At 44.9% G+C, this 27,349-nt stretch overlaps 2 protein-coding genes and 1 pseudogene across 8 annotated transcripts in view; 1 reads left to right on the top strand and 2 right to left on the bottom strand.

The window, feature by feature from the left end:
- Window positions 1–132: 132 nt before the first annotated feature.
- On the bottom strand, window positions 133–5,928 carry NABP2 (nucleic acid binding protein 2). Of its 4 annotated transcripts, none has more exons than XM_045463645.1 (7): window positions 5,418–5,928; window positions 3,659–3,760; window positions 3,172–3,310; window positions 2,986–3,057; window positions 2,772–2,853; window positions 2,614–2,677; window positions 133–664 (listed from the first exon to the last, which is right to left on the bottom strand). In XM_045463645.1, the coding sequence occupies exons 2-7, from the start codon at window positions 3,735–3,737 to the stop codon at window positions 465–467; spliced, it is 636 nt and encodes a 211-aa protein (XP_045319601.1). In that variant the 5' UTR covers window positions 3,738–3,760; window positions 5,418–5,928; the 3' UTR covers window positions 133–464. The 4 variants fall into 4 exon arrangements, with proteins under 4 accessions (XP_045319601.1, XP_045319602.1, XP_045319600.1 ...); XM_045463646.1 differs by lacking the exon at window positions 5,418–5,928 and adding an exon at window positions 4,185–4,302; XM_045463644.1 differs by lacking the exon at window positions 5,418–5,928 and adding an exon at window positions 3,839–4,288.
- Window positions 5,929–6,102: 174 nt separating this feature from the next.
- RNF41 (ring finger protein 41) overlaps window positions 6,103–27,349 on the top strand; it is a 28,769-nt gene continuing 7,522 nt past the window's right edge. The window contains exons 1-4 of one of the 4 annotated variants that reach the window (XM_045463634.1): window positions 6,115–6,296; window positions 6,825–6,936; window positions 9,031–9,215; window positions 26,469–26,581. In XM_045463634.1, the coding sequence (XP_045319590.1) occupies window positions 26,492–26,581 (90 nt within the window). In that variant the 5' untranslated portion in view covers window positions 6,115–6,296; window positions 6,825–6,936; window positions 9,031–9,215; window positions 26,469–26,491. Of the gene's footprint in view, window positions 6,297–6,824; window positions 6,937–9,030; window positions 9,216–19,519; window positions 19,540–26,468; window positions 26,582–27,349 lie in introns of those variants that run through there. The other 3 variants (XM_045463632.1, XM_045463633.1, XM_045463635.1) reach the window with 3 other exon arrangements.
- LOC123590440 lies at window positions 20,748–21,211 on the bottom strand (annotated as a pseudogene).

Raw genomic sequence — 27,349 nt, 5'->3', positions numbered from 1 at the left:
GGGCAGGCCTGCTTTGCCTAGGCTTCCTTACCTGTAACTTGTCTTCCTTCTATCTCCTAGGGACACCCCACTTTCCCACATGTCTGACTGCTAACCTCTTCATTTTCCCACGAAAAGCAAAGGAGTCCAGTACAGAGTGGTAACATTTATTAGGAAGGAGATATTCGATTTGATTTCCACATCACACACACAAGAAACAGACTGTGACTGTCGTTTCTAAAGGGAAAGAGGGCAGAGGGCCTTGAATCCCCAGGGATAGGCAGATCTAGCTGGGTAAGGCAGGGAGCATGGGCTTAGGGTGGATAAGGCCAACTGCTCACCACCCCTCCAGTGAAATTCAGTGGATAAAATACTGCTGCCTATCCACTCCCACCCCCCACAAGCCAGCAGCCTAGTAAAAGGCTGTGTTCTCTAGGAGACACTTGGGCTATAGTGGGTGGTGGGAAGGGAGGAAGAACGTCTTGCTATCTCTTGCTGCTCCTCCGGGTCTCTTTGCCGTTACTGACAGGGTTGCTGGAGGGGCCAGGAGGGCCGGCAGCTGTGTGGTTGGGCTGGCTTCGGGTAATTCGGGTGCTGGGAGGGTGCGAGGGTGCGTGAGGCGGGTGCGGGCCACCACCAGGACCTGGTGGGGCACTCAGTCCATTCCCGTTCTGGGTCTCAGAGGCTAGTAGTGGGAGAAGGGGAAGAAACACAGGAATTAGAAAACTAAGGTAGGAGAGAGGTCCATCCCCAAGGCCTCCCTCTGTGCCCTAGAGAGTAGCACAGTCTTCACCAAGCACAGCGGCACATTCGGGCCAGCTGGACCAGTTGCAAAGAGCAGGGGTTGTACAAATGGAGCCCTGAGAAGACTCAATCATTTGGGAAGTTGCTACGTGAATCCTAGTGTGATATTCTTCTCTTCCATTCACCTTTGTATCATGGAGGTCAGACCTAGCATTCGCTGTTTAGCTCTAGGCTTAAGGACCTCTGACAAAATGCCCCTTTGTCGAAAGTCTTTGTAAAACTGGAGAAGCATGGGAAGGGGAAGGACCCAAAGCTTCTGTGTTATGTAAGAAGCAGCTTTAAAAAAGGAAAGTGTGGTGGGTATCACGATGATACATACATTTTCATTTTGGAAAATAAAGATAGGAATAGGGAAAAAAAAATATTACGCACACCCTCAAAATGATAAGTAACATTTTGGTGTATATTTCACATGTTTGATTGGAGCCAGGTGTGTGAGATGATTTCCTTGAGCTCCTACAACTGTGCACATCACTACCCTTGCCCCTACCAGTGTGTCATCTGTAGGACCATCTCCTTCATAGACTACAAGCTCCTAAAGGCAGGTGCTGTGTTTTTATTCCTTGGCATTCCTCATCTGTGTTTGTCAAATGAAGACAGAGGCCTTCCTCTCTTATACAGAGGGCACTATGAGCCCTAAAAGGGGTAGAAGTCATAGGCTAGTGATTCTTAAACCACATATCTGCTTGGACCCAGGCTGTTCCACCAGACTAAGATATCTGTTGCCAGAATGGAAAAATAATGCCTTTTCCTCAATTCACAGAAAAAGTTAGGAGTACATAGGGAGTTAATGTTAAGTTCTTACGCCAGACATGCTTTTTATTAAGACTTTTGCACCTGTTAGCAGATAACAAAGTGAACAAACATCTGGCAAATGAGCATTAGGACCAAACAGGCTTAAATGTACCTTATTTAAAATACTTTTTATAAGTTATAGTTATGGAGACCTGGACATATGTAACAGTCATATTTTCCAGTGAAAATATGGATGCTGATTTTTATGGTGGAATTAAATGTTATTTCATGGTGTTTCCAAAAAAACCATGATCCCAGTGGTTCTGACACAAACAATTCTGAAAACCATGGTAACTAGGGATGGAGACACAGACTGAGCAAGGGTAGAAGCAGCCTGAAGCCTAGTGTCACAGGGAGAAACCTAAGACACAGATCAGAGGCAAGAGGAGTCGAACACCCAGGCAGTAGTAGGCTCAGCCGGGAGATTACCCAGAAGGAGAAAAAGACCAGTGAAACCCAGTTCCTAAAGAGAAGCCAGGGGACAAAGGAGGTGGTGTTGGTGGGTGATTCTAATCAAAAGCAAGAGACCAAAAAACAGGGTCTTGGAGTATATCAGATGGAAGAATCCTAATCCTGAGGTCCACAGGCTAGAAGAAGGGTCTTTAGTTTCAAGAAGAGTGGTGACTCCCCAAAGTGAACTACTAGTTAGGTGCCCTAACTCTGTACAGTGTAGACTGCACGTTAAGTCATATACATCCATGTTAGAGCCATGTAACGAGTCAAAAGGACAAGGGGGAAAGGGCAAGGACCTGCCAGAGAAGAAGCAGAGAGAAACAAGCTTGAATAAAGGAGTGCAATCTTGTTGGATAAACTGTTTTCATTTGTGTCCTTGAGTGGTAGTGGCAAAAAAGTACCAGAGCTCTATCAGTGACAGAAACAGGTCCCCAAATCTTTTCCCCACAAGGACTTGCAAAAGAACTGGGAGAATTAGGTGGAAGGGGATACATGGAAAGAAGACAAATTGGGAAAAAGGATGAGGGCAATGCATCTTTCCATGCTAGGGAGAGAACCAGCGGATGGAAGGGAAAGGTTTACCTGGAGAAACGGCAGGGGGTCCGGTGGTAGGCTGGGGAGCCGTAGGGCTGCTGTCGTTCTGGACCTGAAGGCACAAATTAAATACTCAGACCTTGTTCCCTACCATGCTTCTTGGCTGGACCTACCCTCCTTCCCCATATCAAGGCCATGGGACTCACCGTCTTATTGGGTGCCTGCTGGGCACTGTACTCTGGGTTTGGCTCACTGAAGTTAGGAACCTCAGAATAAACCATACAGAATCTGCAAAGGGAGAAATTAGTTAAAGCCTCAGACCCAGCCTCTGGAGGCCTGAGAAAGGTCTAGATACAAGACATGGACTATATGCCCTTATGCTGGCTGGTGCTTCTGCATCCCAATCCCCAAAACACTTACTCTCCAATCTTTTGAAGATCACCCCCACGTCCAGTGTATAGTGTCAGACAACCTTTGAATACTGAAGCGTACCTGTGGGGGCATGAAAAGTAGGACTCAGAGTACTCAGAAGAGTTATAGGGACTGTTAACTCTAACCCCCTTGACTGTTACTAGCCTTGGATAGCCAGGAATAACCAGGAGTTACCCTTTGGTGAGCCGAATAATGTCTCCAGGCTGGATCAGGTTGCCCACGTCGTCCCACACAGAGATATTGATGCTGCCCGTTTTGTCCGCCACCTTGCAGGTCCGAACCTCGTGCCCGTCCTTTGTCTTGGTCACTCGGCCTGGAGGGAACAGACAAATGTTGGGGTGGAGGTGAAGAGAGGGTCAGAGGGATGAGATCTAGATATGGGTGGGTGAGGGGGAGTGGAGGGACAGCACCATGGAGAGGGCACTGAGTGGAAAGAGGCCTGAGTGGCGCTGGAGGCTTGGATCTGGCGAGTTCCATCTACTCTGCACTCGACTACAACTCTCCAGGCCAGGGTGTAGGAGATTCCGCGTAAGCAGCGTTTTGGGGTGCACCCTGACATCCCGGTAGCTAGTTAACAGAGGAGGTGATGCTCTTCCCCTCCTGCCCCCTCCCCAACCCTGAGAACCCCCGCGCAGGGGTCCCACCATCCCAGAATAGCCACCTGTCTCCAGCACAATGAAGATGAGGTTCAGATTCTTGAGCCCAGGCTTGATATCTTTAACGAAGGTCTCCGTCGTCATGCTGCCCGAGCCTCTGCACTACACTAGAAGGGGGAAAGGGGAATGATGGCTCAAGGCTTGGAGTCTTTGCCCTTATGCTCCATTTCCCAAGGCCTACCTACCACACTAGGCTGGGGTCAGGCAGCCGCAAATCCTCTAATTCTTCTAAAAGGTTATAAACCAACTTCCCCAGGAGCCTCCAACTTCAAGATCAGAATTTCAGGGTCTCTGTATAGGCTGCTTCGGGACTGGAAGGCCCCGTCCCGGGATGCTCTTTCGGTCTCAAGCCCAGAAGTCGGGGAGCCGACGGAGACGGGGGGGGGGGGGGGGGGGGGGGGGCGGGTAGGGAAACTGGTGCAGACCCAAGGAATGGAATTTTACTCGCCAAACCTTCCCGAACCCTCATCCGGACAACTCAGGACTCGGTCCATCCCCTCCCCCGCCCACAGCCCACCACCCACCACCCACCCAGCCCGCAGGCCGGACAGTGCACGCAGCAGAGCCGCCCGCAGGGGGAGCCACAGGCCCCGCTGCCGCCGGATGCAGCGCGGTGGAACGCGGGAGTACGGACATTCTCGGAAGTTTCCGGCTGGCCGCCTCCGACCAATCAGCACTGTCCCGGCGCGCCCCGCGCCCGCCGCTGGACCCCGCCCAGCCAACCGGGATCCAAGATTCACGCGCCGCAAAAGGGGCGGATTTTAGGTATTAAAGGAGCCTGGTAGGTGGTTGGCTTGGCCAGGAGAAAGATTGACCACCAGGAGGCGCCTCGAGTCCCACTTTTCCTTTCCCTTACTGGGAGGATGTACCTAGGCTCTGAAATTTTCTCTTTAAGACATGACACTGGAGAAAGGACCAGAGGTTTTGGAACACGGTGGTCAAAAGTCTGAAACAGGCTCCGCACTTGTTTTCTCGACAATTCTTAAATATGTAATTGCATTTTGCAGACAAGAAAACGTAAGTTATATAAAAGGCAGTGCTTAGCACACAGGTACTTTCTTTTCCCACTGCTATAATCCTTATCTCTATTCCTGATAAGGGGGTCCTCATTTTTTTTTTTATTTTTTTTTTAAGTTTATTTATTTTTGAGACAGAGAGAGACAGAGCATGAACGGGGGAGGGTCAGAGAGAGGGAGACACAGAATCTGAAACAGGCTCCAGGCTCTGAGCTGTCAGCACAGAGCCCTACGCGGGGCTCGAACTCACAGACTGTGAGATCATGACCTGAGCCGAAGTCGGCCGCTTAACCGACTGAGCCACCCAGGCGCCCCTGGGGTCCTCATTTTTAATGCACGACCCAGCGCGGTCAGGGTTTTGGAAAAAGTGGCCTTCACACCAGAGGCAGACACCCTTTTTGAAAGAATGGAACCCGGGGCACAGAGAACAGCATTTGCATTAGTCTCTCCCAGAGTCTGAAAGACACCTCTTCCTAATGTACTTCTCTCACTAGATCCCAGGGTCCGGCCCGCCTCCTCTCCCAGACCCCAGAGGATTTAACAGAGGAGGCCCAAACCTTTAGTTCCCTTTGGGACTTGTTAGAAAATCAACAAAAGGTTCTAGTTCTGTAATGTTGTGTATAAACTAATTACATATGTACAAAGCACTACCATTTGTTTAGCGAATATCCATAACAAATACTGTTTAATATCAGATTAGCTTAAGAGGTCATGTAGTTGTAATGCTTTGGTTTAATTAATCCCTTACCTTCTAGAGAGCTTTAGGCTCCGCCTTGATTTTCCTCGGATCCCAGGTTCTCTCCTGCCCACACCCCTCAACTACGGTGTCGTATCCCAAGGAAATCAAGGCACAACCTAGGAAGAGGGACATTTTATCTCCCTTCCCTCCCCTTAGGTGCTTCAGGGAACTCTATGAGTGTCCGGAGAGCCAACGTAGACACAACAGGAGTGCGGCGAGGAGAGGTAGGGAACCCGTTGGGCACCTTAGATTAAAGCTTTGCGGTTAGACACTCCAATTCTCCACCCCGTGGTCGCCGTATCCACTCCCGTGACTATAAGTCATAGGTTCGGGAGGCTCCGGGATGCTGACCACCACTCTAGTAACGGGAGATGGCAGGTCACACTGCAGGCCAGCCTCCTCGCAACGATCTCGCATCTCGTGGCATCAACTTTAGATGGGACTCGTACACCTCTCCAAAGCGAAGCCTCTGCCTCCCGGGAGCCAGCCTCCGGCTCCGCCCCCAACACTCATGCTGGGAAGAACATAGAGTTCTCCCTCCCAGATGACTATATAGTCCTCGTTGGGATCATAAAGATTTCCGGTGTAGAGAGGAGGCCCGGCTAACCTTCCTCCCTCCTCGTTGGTCGCTCTTGGCGTCTAGTCTAGGTCCGAGTTAAACAGAGAGGCGGAGTTTGGTGACGAGATTCCGCCGGGTTGCGTAGCAGTGGTAGGCGGGGCAAGGATCCGTCTCACAAGGCGACGAGTGGTTGGGACCTTTCCTCTCCTTCCCCTTCCCCTTCCCTTCCCAGGAAAGGCTGGGACCCGGCACCCGAGCTATTCCGTGGCCGCTGCGGCCTCAGCTCCAGCCGGGCCGGGGTACGGAGAGTCCAGACCGCTTCCAGGGCGGTGCGTACTGCGCCTGCGCCGGCTTCCACCTACAAGAGGGTGTGGGAGGGGAGGGGGCGATGCCCCACCGGGATTGGGGCACGGGTTCGAGATATTGGAGGTCAGGAGAAGGGTTAGGAGTAAAGGTGGAAAATGGAGCAAGGGAACAGGGATAGGGAGGAGTCGGGAGGTGAGAAAGGGGCGCTGGAGGGTGGGTTGCGGGGGAGGTCCATTGGAGTAGGGTAGCCTTAAGTGCGGGAGGGGTCTGGGCTGGCTGGAGGACAGGAAAGAAGGGACCTGGGGTTGCAACGTGGTATTTAAATGGGCAGTGTTGACGGGTTGAGAGGGGAGGAAGGGAATATTCTGGGGGCCAGCCTGGGCAGGGGTGGCGGAACCTGAACCCCCGCCCTCGAAGCGCCATAGCTTGGCTCCTCTCCCGTGCCTTGTCTTTGGCAGCCTTGTCTTCCTTCTCCATTCCTACCCCCCCTTCCCCTCCCCCCCTCCGTGAAGGAATCTCACATTCCTTACATCCCTTCCTTGGGTTTGCAGCCAGGCCCTTTATGCAGACTTCACTCACCGGAAAGCCTTCCCCAACCCAGAACTCTGTGAAATTGGGGAGTGGGAAGGAGGGGGCTGGAGAAGGAGCAGAAAACTAAGAGAGGTGAGAGTGTTTTGCTTGAGGGACTGACAGACATCTTCCCCATTCACAAACTGACTTCATTCCACCTAACAAGTGTGGCTATTAAGGAGCCACTGTTCATGGGGGATGGGCTGTGATAGTGACAGTCTAATCACTTCCTATACAGGTGGTTTTAGAGTCTGACAATAGGACAAGAAACTGATAGTGTTGCTGGCTGATAGTTTCCCTCCAGATAGGAATGGGGTAGGCTAGTGTTAGGGAATCTGAGTGATATGATAGTGGTACTACCCTGTGTGTCCAGCTGACTTTGTGGCTGGGCCTGGTTCCTAGTAATTAAAAAGGAACCAAGCTTCTTTCAAGCATTTCCTCACCTGCCTTCAGTACTCTTAAATTTATTTTGCATTCTATTACTACAAAACCTTACCTGAGACATAGCTGTATTCAGTATGTTTTGACATTTATTATGTCTCTGATTGTTCTAGTACAACATATTAGGTAGATAAGGCAGGTATCTTCCCTACTTGTCGGGTGAAGACATTAAAAACTATAGAAGGGATAGTTGGCTTGTTTAAAGTCATACAGTTGGCAGAGCTGGGACCACAACCCGTCTCCTGACTCCTGGTCCTCCTCTCAGTTGAAAAATCCTGTTTTGTTCTGGCTAAGGAAGCATCAGAGTAAGATTGTTTTTTTTTTCCCCAGAGTGGGTAACAGTTTGCTTTCTGAGTCTGGAGCTTGTCAGTAGAAGACTGAGTATAGCCAACAGCAGTGGTTCGTGGAAGCATTTCGTGGAGTACAGGTGCATATGTCAGGCTGTTGGGAGATAGGGTGTTGTCAAAATGGAAGCAGCATTATATTCTCCTTTGTGTTATGGATGAGGGAGAAGCAACTCCCACCCCCAACCCCTCAAATAGAAAGTGGGTCTGGCATTGCACATTTATCTCTCTGTTAGTTTAAAAATGCCACGCTAAAACGTGTTGTGGCTGATGAGTATAGTAAACTAATCAGTGTGTGTGCCAGGCTCAGAAGATGAAATAATCTCAGTTTTATGTATAAAAATTATCATCATCCTATTCCTTTGTTATACAGCCCTTAATCTATTGATAGCCATGTGATGTTGACAAGAGGAGTTGGAATAGTTGCTATGCTCCTGTGTAGTATTGAGTAGATCTCTCAGCACCCTTCATCTGAAGCCTTGTCCCTCTTGGTTCCATTCTTTTAGTAATGAGAGTCTAGTCTGCCTAATCATACTGCTACCTCTAGTATTCCCAGTTGCCCACTCTGGAATAATTTCCTGTTTCACTGTCTCTTCATTAAAAAAGAAAAAAAAAAATTTTAGTGTTTATTTATTTTTGAGAGAGAGAGAGAGAGACAGAGTGTGGGCAAGGGAGGGGCAGAGAGAGAGGGAGACACAGAATCCAAAGCAGGCTCCGGGCTCTGAGCTGTCAGCACAGAGCCTGATATGGGGCTCAAACCCATGAACCTCGAGATCATAACCTGAGCCGTTGGACATTTAACCCACTGAGCCACCCAAGCGCCCCCCCCCCTACCTTTTTAATAAAGCCTGATACCCTCAGGAATATTTTCTGACTTGGGAAGTAGAATCACACCTGTATGAACATTCTTGAGTATCTTCTTATGAAATAGTATTTTCCAGTTGGAGGGTGGGATTAGAATTCTTTTTACATGAATTCAGTAATTTATGTGAAAGCATTTGGGAAACATTTAAGCATCATACTGTGCATATAAGGTATCATTGATCTGTGCGTTGTATAGCCACAGATCTGGAATCATTGACATTATTTGTGGTTGTGTACACCGAGTAAGAGAATCTTTCTGTCTCAAACAGTGCTTCTTCTTTATATTTATTCTTGTCCCTTTCTTTGCCTCTCTCAGCTCTGTTTGAATCTCTTGGACTGTGTGTGTGTGTGATTTCTTAGCCAGTAACCTCCATCCTTAGAAGTTAGTGCTGTGTCCTCAGCTCTGAAACCTGTAGGCCTTAATGGAATTGTCTCCTCCTCCTCCTCAACCAACTGCCAGATCCAATCTGTCTAGTCTCACTGCCAAGTGGAGGTAGTTCCCCTGACTCACCTTTTTCTTCCTTGTTCCTATTAATAGAGTGCTCCTGATTGTGACATCACATCCATCCCCTTGGCGATGGAGCTTGTCACTAGGAAGGAAGACTCAGTCGGAGAATAGCCAACAAGATGGGTTACTGGGAGCGTCTCCTGAGTGGCACTGAGTGGAGGCATCAGGGGGTTGGAGCCTTGTGAACAGGGAGCCTACCCCCCAACACTTGGAAGGTAAAGAGCCTTGATTCAGAATCCCATTCCAGAATTCAGGTCTCTTCTCATCCTTTCTGAGTTCCTTCTGCTTTTGAAAACCTGATTCTTGAAATTCTTCTGCATAAAGCTTTCTGTGATTAATCCACATCAGTCTGTTCTTTGCCTATTTATATCTTACAGTAACCTTTACTTGGAAAACTGCTTAGTAAATTTTATGTGTTTTTAATGTGTTTTATATCTTGCATATACTCACTCATTGGACTCAAGCCTACACCTTAGTTTGAGGACAAGGATTGTGTTTTCTGTATCTTTTACATGCCTCTTTTGGCAAGGGGGCTGTGTATAGAGGATGAAGATGAGATTTGGGGCAACCACACAAAGAGTGCTTGGTGCTGGTGACTAAGTGGGAGGTCCTTGCTGCCCTTTGAGGCCTAGTAGGCTTCCCTTCAAGTGTTAAGTACATTCTTGAATTGTGTGCCCTCCAGATTCTTTTGTAAATTGAACCAATTAAAATATGCTAAAGGAATTTTAATTTTGAAATCCTTTGTGGTGGGGTGCATGGCTCACTCAGTCAGTAGACCATGTGACTCTTGATCTCAGGGGACTCTTGATTGTGGGATCATGAGTTCAAGCCCCCTGTTGGGCATAGAGCTTACTAAAAAACTAAATAAGTAAATCAACCAATCAACCCACCTACCCCCACTGTGGTAAATCTAGTATGGATCACAGCATTCTAGAATTAAACAGAACCTTTGGGATAATGTAGCCCATCCCCTCATCTCACAAGTGAGGAAATTGAGTTCCTCAGAAGTAATTTCTCTAAGAGGAGGAGTGACTTCAGTCTAAGGACTCTGCTGCTTAAAGAAAAAAATACCACTTCCTTTCACTTAAAAAGTCGAGAAAGTTGAGGTGTCTGGGTGGGCTCAGTCAGTTAAATGTATGACTTTGGCTTAGGTCATGATGTCACGGTTGGTGGGTTCAAGTCCTGTATTTGGCTCTTTGCTGTCAGCATGGAGTCCACTTCATATCCTCTGTCTCCCCCTCTTTGTGTTCCTCCCATGTATGCGCTTTCTCTCTCTTTCTCAAAAATAAACAAACATTAAAAAAAAAAAAGGCGGGGCACTTGGGTGACTCATTCGGTTAAGCATCCTTAACCGCCTTCGGCTCAGGTCATGATCTCTCGGTTCACGAGTTTGAGCGGTTCACGAGTTTGAGCCCTGTTTCCAGCTTTGTGCTAACCGCTCAGAACCTGAAGCGGCTTCAGATTCTGTGTCTCTCTTTCTGCCCCTCCCCCACTTGTGCTCTGTCTCTTTCTCTTTCTCTCTCTGAGAAATAAATAAACATTAGAAATTTTTTAAAAAGGGGCTGGGTGCACCTGGGTGGCTCAGTTGCTTTAACAGTCTGACTCCGATTTCGGCTCAGGTCATGATCTCATCGTTCATGAGTTCGAGCCCCACATTGGGCTCTGCGCTGACAGTGTGGAGCCTGCTTGGGATTCTCTCTCTCTCTCTCTCTCTCTCTCTCTCTCTCCCCCTCTCTCTCTCTCTCTCTCTCTCTTCTCTCTCTTTCTGCTCCTCCCCTGGTCACATACTCTCTCTCTCTCTCAAATAAACTTAAAAAAAGTCAAGAGAGTTGCCTAAAAAGAGGAAGGTCAGTTAGTCATAAGGCACCTTGTATAATGTAATTACCCCTAATTTATTTTTTCAATATTTTTTTCTTTTTTTAAATGTGTATTTTTGAGAGCAAGAGAGAGAGAGAGAGAGAGAGAGAGACAGAGCAGGAGTGGGGGAGGAGCAGAGAGAGAGAGACACAGAATCCTACATAGGAAACACAGGCTCCAGGCTCTCAGCTGTCAGCACAGAGCCTGACTCAGGGCTCAAACCCACGAAGCATGAAGTCATGACCCGAGCCAAAGTTGGTTGCTCAACTGACTGAGCCACCCAGATGCCCCTACCTCCTAATTTAGATATTTTTGTTTTATATGCTGAATCTCAGAATCATGTAATTTGTAGAGCACCTTAGAATTTATGTAGTCCAAGATGCTTCATTTCTTGTGGAGTATGGAAACTGAGGCCCAGAGAGGTTAAGTAATTTGCCCAAGGTCACACATTTGGTCCGTTGTGGAGTTAGAACTGGGTCTCAGGTTTCTGTATTCCCAACTCAGTTTCCTTTTTTTCCATTCACCGAGAGACAGGAAGATTTGTAATGAAATGTGAGACCCTTCACCAGTTAATTTTATTCAGTAGATTGAAATTCCTAGACATTACCTGTTTCTTTACACTGGAGCAGGTTATGGGGCCCTCTAGCTATGTGTCTGGTGGTTTGTAGTAATTGGGGCTAGAGAATCCTCAGCCTCTGCACATCTGTTGTAGTCAGGGCAAGGAGAAGGGAGAATTGATAGAAGTGAGTCTACAATACGTATACCTGGCCTTTACCTTTATGCTTTTGCCAAGGATTGGTAACAGCATGTCCTTTTTACTCTAAAATATGGATTATAGTTAGAGTGGCTTCTCTGATATTTATCTTTGTGTGTGTGGGCGCTCACATGCTTCTGACAGAAAGAGACAGTGTGCGTGGTTTGCACATCTGTTCATGGGTTCAAGAAACCCTGAATAAAGGAGGCTAAATGTTCAGGTTCCTTTAGGAACAATCTGTTTTGAATTCCTAGCTCTTTCCCGAGGTAGACCAGAGGAAACAACTGCAACAGCAGGTTAAAAGGGTATAGAAAGGGATAGGAGAAAGCTCTTACATTTTTATGGTAATACTGACCAGAACTATATAGAGAGACCCCAGTATAACAGTAAGGAAATAAAGTAACATAACATTGAGTTCTGGCCTACAGAAAAGAAGGCTGGGAATGCAGTCTTTAGGATGTTCAAATTAGGGAGGTTGGCCAAACTCCTATAAGCCTGAAGGGACAGACACCTCAGTGCTACTTTAGTTCAGCTCCCCAGTTGAGTGAAACCTTCCAAGGCCTTTTTTTCTACAACTCAAGGAAAATATCCAGGAAACTGTGCTTCCGGTGGCTATGGTCACTGGCTGTGACTCTTGAGGTCCCTGTGGTTTCAGTTTTATTAAGGTTTCTGCCTCCAGGGCAGTGAGCAGTTGAGTTCTTGTGGGGCATTCCCCTTGGAATGAATGAAAGCCTGCCCCTATGACAGCCTCATAGCCATGTTCAGAGTCCCAGAGAGTAGAAAGAATAATCAAGGAGCCTAGCCCATCAGCTTGATTATCTGCTTGAGGGCAGGGCAAGGAGCTGGCTTCCAAGGTTGTATATGACGTTTGTTTCCTACAGATGACAAATAGGGAATACCCTACTCAGATGGGAAATCTAAATTTCCCCTTAATTCTTGAGGCTGCACCCCTGAAAGAATGCAATTGTGTAAGAGTGGGTAAAATGGGAATCTCTGAGCACATAGAGGGACTTTTGATTTAGAAAGAACAGTGGCCAGCATCTCCCTAGAGCTTTGTAAACCCTGACTTTTTGGTGGTAACCTTGTAGCTCCTAACCCTAACTCATGGCTTCCCATGTGCTCTGGCCATCCTTTGCTAACAGAGGCAAGTTCTGTTCTGTTTATTTTGGGATGGGAGATGTCCTGAGACCCCATTAAGATAAGTTGCAGAATTTGTATTCCTCCTTGAGACAATGTTGTTAGCATTGATTTAAAATGAAAGTGCAGGGGTGCCTGGGTGGCTTAGTTGGTTTAAGTGACTTCAGCTCTGGTCATGATCTCACGGTTCATGGGTTCGAGCCCCATGTCAGGCTCTGTGCTGACAGTTCAGAGCCTGGAGCCCGCTTCAGATTCTTTGTCTCCCCTTCTCTGTGTCCATTTCCCGCTCACACTCTGTCTCTCTCTCAGAAATAAATAAACGTTAAGAAGAGTTAAAAAAAAAAAAAAAAGATAAAACGAAAGCACAACTAGGTATTTATTCAGAGGATACAAAATGCTGATTCGAATGGGTACATGCACCTCAATGTTTATAGCAGCACTATCAACAATAGCCAAATTATGGAAAAAACCCAAATGTCCATCACCTGATGAATGGATAAAGAAGATGTGGTGTATATATATACAATGGAATATTAATCGGCGATCAAAAAGAGATGAAATCTTGGGATGCCTGGGTGGCTCAGTCAGTTAAATGTCCAACTTTGGCTCAGGTCATGATCTCATAGTCATGGGATTGAGCCCCACTTTGGGCACTTCTCTGATGGTGTGGAGCCCGCTTGGGATTCTCTCTCTCTCCCCTTCTCTCTCTGCCCCTCCCCTGCTTCTGTTTTCTTTCTCTCTCAAAATAAATAAACTTAAAGGGGTGCCTAGGTGGCTCAGTTGGTTAAGCCTTTGGCTCTGGTCATGACCTCCCAGTTTGTGGGTTCGAGCCCTGCATTGGGCTCTGTGCTGACAGCTCAGAGCCTAGAGCCTGCTTTGGATTCTGTGTCTCCCTCTCTCTCTGTTCCTCCACTGCTTCCTCTCTCTCTCTCTCTAAAAAATAAGTAAACGTTAAAAAAAAATTAAAAAAAGGAAGAAAAACAATGAAATCTTGGCATTGGCAACAGCGTGGATGGAGCTAGAATATATGATACTAAGTGAAATAAGTCAGTCAGAGAAAGATAAATATCGTATGATTTCACTCATGTGGACTTTAAGAAACAAAACAGATGAAAAAAGAGGAAAGGAAGGAAGAATAAGATAAAAACAGGGAGGCAAACCATAAGAGACCCTTAAATTCAGAGAACAAACTGAGGGTTGCTGGAGGGGTGTTGGGTGGGGGGATGGGCTAAATGAGTGATGGGCATTAAGGAGGGCGCTTGTTAGTGTGAGCACTGGGTGCTGTGTGTAAGTGATGAATCACTAAATTCTACTCCTGAAGCCATTACACTATATATTAACTAACTCGAATTTAAATAAAATTAAGAAAGAAAGAAAGAAAGAAAGAAAGAAAGAAAGAGGAAGGAAGGAAAAAAGAAAAAAAAGAAAGGGAGAAAGAGAGAAAGAAAGGAAAGAAAGAAAAGAGAAGGTGCAAGAGAGAAAGTGCAGGGGCGCCTAGGTGGCTCAGTCAGTTAAGCGTCTGACTCCTGATTTCGGCTCAGGTCATGATCTCACAGCTGTGAGATCGAGCCCCAAGAGCCCACACTGGGCTCCACACTGGGCCCAGAGACTACTTGAGATTCTGTCTCTCTTCCCCCTGCCCCTCCCCCTTGTGCATATGCACTCTCTTACAAAATAACTAAAAAAATAAAATAAAAACAAAAGTAAAATCTTAGCATCTAGATTTTTTTAAAACTTTTTATTTATTTTGAGAAGGAGGAAGTGAGAGAGAGGGCATGAGTGGACGAGGGGCAGAGAGAGAAAATCCCAAGCAGGCTCCACACCGTCAGTGCAGAGCCAGACATGGGGCTCGAACTCAAACTGAAATCATGACCTAAGCCAAAATCAAGAGTCAGAGGCTCAACTGACCCGACCCCCCAGGCACTCCTCTTAGTATTTAAATTTTTTAATGTGTACAGTAGGGGCGCTTAGGTAGCTTAGTCAGTTAAGTGTCTGACTTTGGCTCAGGTCATGATCTTGTGGTTCTTGAGTTCCAGCTTCTGAATCAGGTTCTCTACTGTCAGTTCAGAGCCTGCTTCTCTCAAAAATAAACGTTAAAGGAGCCTGGGTGGCTCAGTTGGTTAAGCAGCCAACCTTTGATTTTAGCTCAGGTCATGATCTCATGGTTTGTGAATTCGAGCCCCACTTCGAGCTCTGCACTGATAATGAGGAACCTGCTTGGGATTCTCTCTCTCTCTCTGCCCCTCCCTTGCTCAAGCACTCACATGCACATACTGTCTGTCAAAATAAATAAATAAACTTAAAAAAATAAGTGTTTAAAAAATATGTACAGGGCACTTGGGTGGCTCAGTCAGTTAAGCCTCTGACTTCAGTTCAGGTCATGATCTTGCACTCTGTGACTTCGAGCCCCATGTCGGGCTCTGTGCTGACAGCTCAGAGCCTGGAGCCTGCTTCAGATTCTCTCTCCTCTCTCTGCCCTTCTGCCTCTCATGCTCTGTCTCTCTCTGTCTCTCTCTCTCTCTCTCTCTCTCAAAAAAAAAATAAACACTAAAAAAATTTTTAAAAATGTGTACAATACACATAATTAAGTTTTATTTTTTAAAGATTTTTAAGTCCTTTCTGAGCCAGGTCTCCCTAATTTTATTTTATAAATTGTTTTTTATATAAATGGGACCAGGACACCTGGGTGGCTCAGTCATTGAGCATCTGACTGTTGATTTCAGCTCAGGTCATGATCCCAGGGTTATAGGATCTAGCCCCATGTTGGGCTTCTCACTAAGCGTGGAGCCTGCTTGAGATTCTGTCTCTCTCTCTCCTTCTGCCCCTCTCTCCCATGCTCTCTCTCTCTCTCTCTCTCTCTCTCTCTCAAATTAAAAAAAAAAAAAGGGACCATACTATTCATAAAACATACATTTTGCAACTTGAATTTTTCAAATTGGGAGGCAGCTTAGCAGTGGTTAAAAGCTTGGCTCTGGAGCCAGTCTGCCTGGATTTGAATCTGGCTCCACCACTTGTTAGCTGTATGATTTCGGACAAGCTTTTTAACCTTTGTGCATCTGTTACTCATCTATAAAATGTGGATAATGACGGTCCCAACCTCATACAGTAACTCATAGAGTTGTAGGAATTGGATGAGTTAATATTCAAGAAATGCTTAGAATAATGCCTAGTGGGGAGACTGGGTGGCTCAGTCAAGCTTCCAACTTCGGCTCAAATAATGATCTCACAGTTTGTGAGTTCAAGCCCCAGCCTACTACTTTGGATCCTCTGGCCCCTGCCCACTGGCCTGCTCTCTCTCTCAAAAATAAACATTTATTTAACAGAATTTTTTTTTTTTTAACAGAATTTTTGTTAATGTTTACTTATTTCTTAGAGAGCCCACATGAGTGGGGGGAGGAGCAGATAGAGAGGAAGACACAGAATCCGAAGTAAGCTCTACATGGTCAGCACAAAGCCTGACTTGGGGCTTGAACTCACGAACAGTGAGATCATGACCTGAGCCGAGGTTGGATGCTCAACCGATTGAACCACCCAGGTGCCCCCTTAAAAATAAAATTCTTAAAAAAAAAAATACTGGGGCGCCTGGATAGCTCAGTTGAGTGTCCCACTCTTGGTTTTGGCTGGAGTTGTGATCTCTTGGTTTGTGGGTTTGAACCCTGCCTTAGGCTCTGCGCTGGCAGTGCAGAGCCTGCTTGGGATTCTGTCTCTCTCTCTCTCTGTCCCTCTGTCGCGTGGGTGCACTCTCTCTCTCTCTCTCAAAATAAATAAACTTTTCTGGGGTGCCTGGGTGGCTCAATCGGTTAAGCGTTCGACTTCACCTCAGGTCATGATCTCGCGGTTCACAAGTTCGAGCCCCGCGTCGGGCTCTGTGCTGACAGCTCAGAGCCTGGAGCCTGTTCAGATTCTGTGTCTCTGTCTCTCTCTGCCCCTCCCCTGCTCGTGTGTGCTCTCTCTCTCTCAAAAATAAATAAAATGTTACAAAAATAAATAAACTTTTAAAAAAAGTACTAAAAGTAGTACACTTAGAGACAGCTTCTCTGTATCCTCCTAGAAGCTCTCCAGTATAAATGCATACACACGTAATATACTTTTTAACAAAAACGGTACTATATCATATATAACAAGCATAAATATGTCATTTTGTCATATAAATATATAATAAGATATAAGACAAGATATATACAAAGTATATTTAAGTAATTTAAATAAATTATTAATAAGAAACAAATATATCTAAGTCATATTAATGTCTCCTGGTATTGCATTTTTTTTTTTTTTTTTAATTTTTTTTTTTTCAACGTTTATTTATTTTTGGGACAGAGAGAGACAGAGCATGAACGGGGGAGGGGCAGAGAGAGGGAGACACAGAATCGGAAACAGGCTCCAGGCTCTGAGCCATCAGCCCAGAGCCCGACGCGGGGCTCCAACTCACGGACCGCGAGATCGTGACCTGGCTGAAGTCGGACTCTTAACCGACTGCGCCACCCAGGCGCCCCAAGTATTGCATTTTTTAAAATCTCTTTCTTTTTAATGTTTGTTTATTTTCGAGAGAGAGACTGAGTGCAAGCAGGGGAGGGGCAGAGAGAGGGGGAGATACAGAATCGGAAGCAGGCTCCAGGCTCTGAGCTGTCAGCGTGGAGCCCGACATGGGGCTTGAACCCACAAACTGTGAGATCATGACCTGAGCCAAAGTCTGTCGCTTAACTGACTGAGCCACCCAGGCACCCCTCCTGGTATTGCATTTTATAGATGTAAGGAATTCTGGATATTTGTGGTGTTCTTGATTTTTTTGCTGTTATGAACAACACTGAAACAACCTAGTACATTGTTTTTGCACCCTTCTAATTATTTCCTTAGGCTAAGTTCCTAGAAGTAGGATTGCTAGATAAAGGGTATATACTTTTTGGGGATATTTACTGTGTTTTTGTTGTTCTCTTTAAAAACATTTTTACTAGCGAAGTATAGTTGACATATAATGTTATATTATTTTCAGATATATAACAGTGATTTGACAGTTCTGTACACTCATTGCTTACCACCATAAGTGTAGTCCCCGTGCAACATTATTACAATATTGTTGACTTATTCCCTGTGCTATCCTTCTATCCCCATGACTTGTTTTGTAATTGGAAATTTGTACCTCTTAATCTCCTTCACCTGTTTTACCCATCACCCCCACTTACTGCTTCTTTTGTTGTGATTCAATTTGATCAACTTTTTCTTGCGAGAGTACCTTTTTTCCAGACCTTATTATAGTGTAGACATGTTATGTGTGTATGTTATGTTATTAAGACATGTATAGTATATGACTCATTTAGTGAATGTTTTGGACATATTTGTTTTAACCTTAACACTTTTCTTTCACAATTTAGGATAATTATAGATTTGTTTCTTTATTTGAATATTGGATTCACACGGAGAGAAGATCTTTTATTTTTTTTAATTTTTTTTTTTTTAACGTTTATTTATTTTTGAGACAGAGAGAGACAGAGCATGAACGGGGGAGGGTCAGAGAGAGGGAGACACAGAATCTGAAACAGGCTCCAGGCTCTGAGCTGTCAGCACAGAGCCCGACGCAGGGCTCGAACTCACGGACCGCGAGATCACAACCTGAGCCGAAGTCGGCCGCTTAACCGACTGAGCCACCCAGGTGCCCCTGTTTTTTTTTTTCTCTTAACGGTATATCTTGGCAGTTGTTTCATACCTGGTGCTTTTTATTTTTTTATTTTTTATTATTTAAAAAAAAGTTTTTTTAATGTTTATTTTTGAGAGAGAGAGAGAGAGAGACAGAGTGCAAGTGGGGGAGGGGCCTAGAGAGAGAGGGAGACACAGAATCTGAAGCAAGCTCCAGGCTCTGAGCTGTCTGCACAGAGTCCAATGCAGGGCTCGAACTCATGAGCTGTGAGATCATGACCCGAGTCGAAGTCAGACACTTAACCGACTGAGCCACCCAGGTGCCCCTTTTAAATTTTTTTGAGACAGTGATCAAGCAAGTGGGGTTGAGGGACAAGCAGAGAGAGAGCGGGGGCGGAAGAGAGAATCTTAAGCAGATCCTGTGCTCAGCATGGAGCCCAATTCGAGGCTCATCCTGGGATCATGACCTGAGCCAAAATCAAGAGCTGGATGCTCAACGACTGAGCCACCCAGACACCCCCATACCTGGTGCATTTTAAAGGCAGCAATGCTTTTTCTCCCCCCTCTGATAAATGTTATAGCTATTGTAGAGAAACCAAATTATAATTTATTTAATTAAATACTAAATTAGATATTGTGAAGTCAGCAGTTGAACAGATGAATTACAGATATTTTATTTTTGCCTATCCTATAGAGGCTACCTTAGGTACCTCCTCTTCTTGACTTTTTCTCTTGCCCCTCCTCCTCCTCCCAACTCTGTGTGTGTGTCTGGACTTAGCAGAGTGGCAGTAGCTATTATTCAGGACAGACTAACCAGTCATAGGTTGTGTTAATTGAAGTAGAGAGGAAAGGTGGTAATAGCCCTTCTGTAGCCCATATTGGTCAATCCGCATGCAGAGCTGTGGGTACCCTGTTCTAGAGGGATAGGCATTCTAGAATGCTGTGACAAAAATGAGTCTGAGCTGGATATTTCTCATCTGTGCTCTTGCTGCACCGTATCTTGACCTTTCCCAGGAGCGTCTAAGCACAGGGTGATTGACTGTTTGGTGCTGTGGAGAGGATTCCAGCCCTGGATGTTAAACCAGATGGTCTCTTATAGTCCATTCTAATTCAACAAACATAAGACTCTTAACCAGGTCCATGGGAGAAACTTCTGGGTATGCTCAAAATCTGTCTTTTATTTCTGTACTTCAAAAGTAAAAGCATTCCTGTATTTTTTAGTCTCGAGTAATTTCTAAATTTAAAAAGTATATATATTTTTTATAATATAGGAGACTGTTTAAAATTGAATTGTGACTAAAAAAAATGAATGCCTACTAAAGTATTTGGTGCTAAAAGTGGAAGAAAAACATCCTTAGCCTCACACCCAAGTAAAACCACTGGTAACGTTTTAGTGATTCTTTCTGGTCTTTTAATGTATGGGTTATTTATAAGTACACGTAAAGTTTGCTGGCACGATTTTTGAGAACTGATCTGGACTGCTTTTTGTGCCATTCTTCCTTCCTGCTTCAGACGTGTCCCTCTTCCTGTTTAACATGTTTCTGGATCTCCTGCCTACCCCTGCCTCAGTGACCAGATTCTCTCCTGTCTTACTTCCCCTTCTTCGCTAGCATTTTCCTCTTGGTACATCAACATCCACGGGCCTTTCTCATTGGAAGGAAAAACACCTCCACACAACCCACTTCCTCCACCTCCTGTTATCCTCCAGGTAGTTCTTTTGAAATCAAGCTTTTGACAGAGTTCTCTGCAGCCCCTGCCCCTCTGCCTCCCTTCTTGTTCACTCAGAACCACTGCAGTCTGGCTCCCACTTCATGCTGCACTACATTGGCTCTTCACAGTGCCTCCCAACTGCATGCAGCCGCTATCTGCCCTGGTGTCCGGTCTCACCTCACATCCTCACATTTCTTTCTTTCTTTTTCTTTCTTTCTTTCTTTCTTTCTTTCTTTCTTTCTTTCTTTCTTTCTTTCTTTCTTTCTTTCTTTCTTTTTTTACAAGTGGATCAGTTTATTAAGTAGGAAGTGGAGAAAGTGGGGCACAAATAGAAGTATGTAACACCCAAATTGAACCAAATCTGAGATTCCTGAAAAAACATCTTTAGGTTACACAGTTGGCCACTTCTCCCCTGTTGACACAGGGGCTTATCAGGGGAGATGAGGGAATAAGTCAGGTGACAGGATCAGTGGTTGCTTCCTGGGGCTGGGATGGAGCTGGGAATGATCTCTGTGGAATTTTTTTTTTTTAATTTTTTAAATTTATTTTTGAGAGAGAGACAGAGCATGAGTAGAGGACAGGCAGAGAGAGGGGGAGATACAGAATCTGCAGCAGGCTCCAGGCTCTGAGCTGTCCACGCAGAGCCCAGCGTGGGGCTCACACCTTGGGAACCGCAAGATCATGACGTGAGCCGAAGTTGGACGCTTAACTGACTGAGCCACCCAGGTGCCCTGATCTCTGTGGAGATCAAGGCCAGGTCTTGAGCTCAGGATCAAGACTTCATAGCGGATGCAGCCAGACCAGCAAAGATGGCTACAACCATGAAGCCCTGCACAGCAGTCTGGGTGCACATAATGAGCTGAGGACAGTGGCTCTAACCCCGATGGAAGCAGTAGAGGCTGTAGGTTAGGGCGGCCGGCCGTGCACAGCCAGCCTACAGTTATCACTGGGTTCTTGAGGGTCTTGCAAAGGAACTTTTCCCTGAAGCTTTCCAAAGTGCTGCAGACACTGGGGCTAAAGCCCTCGGTCACTAGGGGCTGTGATGGTTCAAAGGGTGCCTCCAGAGTAACAGGAGCCACCATGTCCTGGGGAACAGCTTTAGGAGAAAATACTGATTTTTTTTTTTTTTTAATTTTTTTTTTTCAACGTTTATTTATTTTTGGGACAGAGAGAGACAGAGCATGAACGGGGGAGGGGCAGAGAGAGAGGGAGACACAGAATCGGAAACAGGCTCCAGGCTCTGTCCTGGCTCCAGGCTCTGAGCCATCAGCCCAGAGCCTGACGCGGGGCTCGAACTCACAGACCGCGAGATCGTGACCTGGCTGAAGTCAGACACTTAACCGACTGCGCCACCCAGGCGCCCCTGAAAATACTGATTTTTTTATTGTTATCAGTCTTGACTGCAGCTTTTGACTCTTCCTTTCCTCCTCTAAGCACTCCACTTCCTTGACTTTTTTTTTTATTGTGGTAAAAAACACATAACGTAAAATTTGCCATCTTAACTGTTTTTGAGTATACGGTTCAGGAATGTTAAGTATGCTCACATTGTTATGAAACATCTCCAGAACTTTTTTTTATCTTGCAAAACTGAAACTCTGTACACATTAAACAAAATTCCCCTTCCTCCAACTCCCTTGACTTTTATGAGCCCCTTCTTGCCAGAATTTTCTCTTATCTCTGGTCAGTCTCAGACTTTAAAAAAAAAATTTTTTTTGTAGGCTTCTTTTTTTTTCCCTTTCCTTTTAAATGTCATTATTAAAGTATTCTCATGCACTATTGGTGGTAGTGTAAACTGAAAAGGCCTTTCCAGATGATAGGGAGTATATTATCTAGGAAAATAAATCATAGTCATGTCATTCAACCCAGCAGTTTTTCCTCTAGGAATCTGTTTTAGGAGAGAGATTTGATCTTGTGCTCAAAAAAAAATCATGTTACCAAAGTGTTAATTGCAACATGATTTGTTTCAGGGGTAAAAAATGGCAACCAGACAAATGTAAGTCCTGAGGGGAATGGCAAAATACATTGTAACCAATGTTTGGACTAGTAGATTGGAATTAAAAAAAAATTTTTTTTTTAATGTTTATTTAGAGAGAGACAGAATGCAAGTAGGGGAAGAGCAGAGAGAGAGAGGGAGACACAGAACGGAAGCAGGCTCCAGGCTCTGAGCTGTCAGCTGACTTTGGCTCGGGATATCTGGTTCGTGAGTTCGAGACCCGCATCAGGCTCTGTCCTGACAGCTTGGAGCCTGGAGCCTATTTTGGATTCTGTGTCTTCCTCCCTCCCTCTCTTTCTGCCCCTCCCTTGCTCACACTCTCTCTCTCTCAAAAATAAAATAAACATTAAAAAAAAAAAAAAAAAAATAGGGTGGCTCAGTCGGTTGGTGGTCCGACTTCAGCTCAGGTCATGAGTTTGCAGTTCATGAGTTCAAGTCCCACATCGGGCTCTGTGCTGACAGCTCAGAGCCTGGAGCCTGCTCCAGATTCTGTGTCTCCCTCTCTCTCTACCCCTCCCCCACTTGGCACTCTGTGTCTCTCTCAAAAATAAAAGTTTTTTTAAAAAATTAAAAAAACTGGGGCTCCTGGGTGGCTCAGTTAGTTGAGCGTCTGACTTTGGCTCAGGTCATGGTCTTACGGTTCGTGAATTCAAGCCCCATGTCGGGCTTTGTGCTGAGCCTGTTTTGGATTCTGTGTCTCTTTCTTTCTGCCCCTCCCCTGCTCGTGCTCTGTTTCTCTCTCTCTATCTCAAAAAGTAAACATTAAAACAAAAAAAAATTTTTTTTAATAAATAAATAAATAAATAAATAAATGGAGAATGTAGTCATGTATTACTTGTGAAAAAAGGAAGGTAAGAAATAAAGCAAAGAATCAGTGCCCCCCAGGGTTCTATATTCTTCAGACCCTTCCTCATATTCTGTTTTTATTCTGTGTACTTTCCCTGTGTGGCCTCTCAAAACCCCTGGTGTCAGCTACCATCTTCAAGATTTCTACTTGGAATCTCAAACTCTACATGTCCAATACTAGGATCATTGTTTTTATTCCCTAATTCTGATCTTTTTATTTAAATTCTTATTTTGGTAAGTAAGAATCCACCATTAACTATCCAAGGCAGAAACAAAGGAGTCATATACATTCTTCTTTTAAAAGAAGAAAGAATAGGGGTGCCTGGGTGGCGCAGTCGGTTAAGCGTCCGACTTCAGCCAGGTCACGATCTTGCGGTCCGTGAGTTCGAGCCCCGCGTCAGGCTCTGGGCTGATGGCTCAGAGCCTGGAGCCTGTTTCCGATTCTGTGTCTCCCTCTCTCTCTGCCCCTCCCCCATTTATGCTCTGTCTCTCTCTGTCCCAAAAATAAAAATAAACGTTGAAAAAAAATTTTTTTTAAATAAAAAAAAAAATAAAAGAAGAAAGAATATAGATTCTTTCTCTTAATTGCCTTTATTTGAGCCTTTATACTATTTTTTTTAATGTTTACTCACCTATTTTTGAGAGAGAGGGAGAGCACAAGTGGGGAAGGGTCAGAGAGAGAGAGAGACAGAGAATCCGAAGTGGGCTCCAAGCTCCCAGCTGTCAGCTCTGAGCCCGACATGGAACTTGAACCCACAAGCTGTGGGATCATGACCTGAGCCTAAGTCAAATGCTTAACCAACTGAGCCACCCAGTTGAGCCTTTATATTTTTCTGAATTTTTACAGTAACCTCCTAAAAAGGTCTTTCTCTTACTCTTGTCTTCCCTACCGCCTACTTTTTCTACACTGCTGCCAGAATTATCTGACAAACAGAAAACCGATTATGTCAATTTCTTTTTTTTTTTTTTAAGTTTATTTATTGATTTTGAGAGGGAGAGATACAGCACAAGTGGGGGAGGGACAGAGGGAGAGAGAGAGGAGAATCTGAAGCAGCCTCTGCACTGTCCGCACAGAGCCCAATAGAGGGCTCAAACCCAGGAACCATGAGATCATGATCTGAGCCAAAACGAAGAGTCAGACACTTAATTGACTGAGCCACCCAGGAATCCCTGATCATGTCAATTTCTTAATCAAAGGATTAGAGTTAGTGTCACCTGGAATGATACAAATCAACATATGCTTCTAATGTGATGTATTAAGAACACAGTATTACTTCCATGGCATTTTTGTCTAAAATGAAACCTGAATTTAATCATGAGGAAACATCAGACAAACCCACACTGAGAGACCTTCTCATTTAACTGGACTGTATTCTTAAAATACCAAGGTAATGAAAGACCCAAAAGTGTTAGTAACTTTTTCAGATTAAGAGAGTTTAAAGAAGCTTCACAATTCAGTGAAACACAGTCTTGAATATTGTTTTGCTAAAGGAGATTATTGGGACAAGAGGCAAAATTGGAAAGGGGTTAGTAAATAATAGTATTATGTCAATGTTAATATCCTGATTTCTATAATTTTACTATCATTATGTAAGAGAATGTTCTTATTTTTAGGAAATACACAGTAAAGTTATTTAGGGGTAAAGGCAACAAGTTTATAATTTATTCTCCAGTAGCTCAGAAAATTTTTATCTATTCACATTTATATAGAGAGATTATAAAAAATATGGTAGGGTGTTAACATTCAGGGAATCTAGATGAAGGGTAAATGGGATCTTTTTACTATTTGTGCAACTTTTCTGAAAGTCTGAAGTTGTCAGAATAAAAATATATAAATGTATGTCAACAAAAGAAATCCTTCAGGTACTTCCATAGCTTTCAGGTTAATTTCAAGTATAGTGTAGTGTCCCAGGGCCTTCAGTGCTGGCTGCTGCCCACCTCTCTCTACTCATCTTCCAGCCCATCTCTGCCTAAACTCTCAGCTGACTTCTTGCTTCTTCATGCTATTTTATCTACCTTAGAAGTCCCATAGGGTTGTGGGAGAGGGATGGGCTAAATGGGTAAGGGGCACTCAGGAATCTACTCCTGAAATCATTGTTGCAGTATATGCTAATTTGTATGTAAATTAAAAAAAAAAAAAGTCCCATCCCCTGCTCCACAATGCTAACTCATCATTCTTTAAACCAGTGGTTCTGAACCAGGGGTGATTTTGTCCCCCAGAGGATATATGTCAAAGTGTAAAGACATGTTCGGTGTCACAACTGGAGGACTACTACTAACTTTTGGTGGGTAGAGGCCAGGGATGCTGCTAAACACTCTTCAGTGCAGGCCAGACCGCTACAACAAGGAACTTTCTAGCTCAGATGACTACAGTGCTGTGATTGAGAACACTTGTTCTAAACATACTTTGAGAGCCATTTCTCAGAAGTCTTTCTGACCATCCCAAGTCTGGTTTAGAATTCTCTCTTCTGTGTTCCTTTAGTACCTTGTGCTTTTCTCTTCCTCATCACTTATCTCAGGGGGACTAGGTTTCATTAGGCTTATTGGTATATAGATGGCACTCAGTAAGTGTTTGTTATTTGAATACTGTGTAGATTGTTTTACAGTAAAGTTTTTGGCTAAACTTTTTAAAGTTTTTTTTTTTTGTTTTTTTGTTTTTTTTTTTTGAGAGAGAGTGAGGGAAAGAATGAGCGGAGGAGGGGCAAAAAGAGAGGGGGACAGAGGATCTGAAGCAGGTTCCATGCTGACAGCAGCAAGCCTGATGTGGCGCTCGAAACTCATGAAGCCCAAACTCCTTACATAAGACTTCTCATGGCAAGGCCCTTGCTTGCCACTCTAGCCTTGTATCTAGTCACTCCCTCCTTTGGATCCTTCAGGTCAACCTTTTTCTGAACCATGTAGAGTTCCCTGAACCAATCATATGCCCTCTTCTGGGCTTTTGAATGTGCTGTTTCATGTGCCTAAAGCCCTAATGCTAATGCCCCACCCTGCCCCCATCCCCAATACCTAGCTACTCTTGTTTGTCCTGTTGGTGACACCTACTCCTGTAAAACTCAAAACTACCCTCTCCTTTTAGCCTGGGTTAGGTATCCACATCTCTTGCCCTCATAATGCCCTGTCAAACATTTATCACTTTTTTTTTTTTTTTTTTAATTTTTAAAGTTTGTTTATTTTGAGAGAGGGAAAGAGAGAATCCTAAGCAGGCTCCACACTGTCAGCACAGAGCTCAGCATGGGGCTCAAACTCACAGACCGTGATATCATGACCTGAGCCGAAACCAAGAGTTGGACACTTAATTGACTGAGCCACCCAGGCACCCCTGTCACTTCATATTTTAAGTGTATGGTTATGTAATATCTTCTACCATTAGAATTAAGTTTCTTGAGTCAGATTTCTTTCTCCCAAATGACTGGCACATAGTAGGCTTTCAATGAATAATTGTTGGACAAATGAATGGATCTTGGCCATGAGTTCCAGGTTGGCACATATTTGTAGGCTTCTTCTGAACTGGCCTCTTTTTCCTCTTGCTCCTTCCAGGACCTGGGTTTCAGTGATGAGACATGGGGTATGATGTAACCCGTTTCCAGGGGGATGTTGACGAAGACCTTATCTGTCCTATTTGCAGTGGTGTCTTGGAGGAGCCAGTCCAGGTGAGTCGGTCTGGTGGCAGGTTTGGTGGGGCACTAGATGATAGTAGAGCTAATAAAAATGTTCATAAGTAATGGGACCAGTGGGAAGTCACTGTGTTCTGGCCTCCCTCCCCCATTTCCCCCTCCCCCACCCCCTTGGCAACACACACATACAGAATAGAGGTTTGGTGCAGAGGAGCAGTGGCAGCTACAAAAGGAATAGGGCCTTTCAGAGTCCGTCTAGAGGTGGATGCCACAGAAGTCCAGCGCTTCAGATTTTCTTCTGAGGTCACTCTGAGATTTATTTTGCTATAAAATGGTCACCTGTTTTCTGTCTTCTGACCGTAGCTCAGGAACTTCCCTTTGTAGGGGCTCTGACTAGGTTCCGTGTTCCTACCATGTTTGAACTTCTGGACTCTCCTAAGTTTTCTCTGTATTTTGATGATGTAGTGTTTCAGTTAATCAGCGAATCTGCCTGCAAGCCTTTTCATCTTGCCCTACTCTCTAACAAAGAGGGAGTAGCGAACTGTATGTACTGTCCTATTTCCTTCTTGGGACTTGCTGGAAAAAACAATTAAAAAACAACTTTTAAAATTTTTTTTAAATGTTTATTTATTTTTGAGAGAGAAAGTGCAAGCGGGGAAGGGGCAGAGATAAAGGGAGACTTCAGGCTCCCAGCTGTCAGCACAGAGTTCGACGCGGTGCTCAAACTCACAAACTGCGAGATCATGACCTGAGCCGTAGTCAGTCACTTAACGGACTGAGCCACCCAGGTGCCCCTTAATTTTT

Source organism: Leopardus geoffroyi, chromosome B4 (assembly GCF_018350155.1).
Source record: "Leopardus geoffroyi isolate Oge1 chromosome B4, O.geoffroyi_Oge1_pat1.0, whole genome shotgun sequence".
Classification (NCBI taxonomy): Eukaryota; Metazoa; Chordata; class Mammalia; order Carnivora; family Felidae; genus Leopardus; species Leopardus geoffroyi.
Note: the sequence above shows the minus strand (reverse complement) of the source record. Positions and strands in the feature narration are given on the sequence as shown.

Excerpts from the sequence above, each read along its gene's own strand:
- NABP2 (XM_045463645.1), bottom strand. The coding sequence starts at position 3,737 with ATGACGACGGAGACCTTCGTTAAAGATATCAAGCCTGGGCTCAAGAAT. Across the intron at positions 2,854-2,985 it reads GATCTTCAAAAGATTGGAGA|ATTCTGTATGGTTTATTCTG; the intron begins GTAAGTGTTTTG and ends CTCCCTTTGCAG. Across the intron at positions 665-2,613 it reads ACCCCCTGCCGTTTCTCCAG|CCTCTGAGACCCAGAACGGG; the intron begins GTAAACCTTTCC and ends TCCCACTACTAG.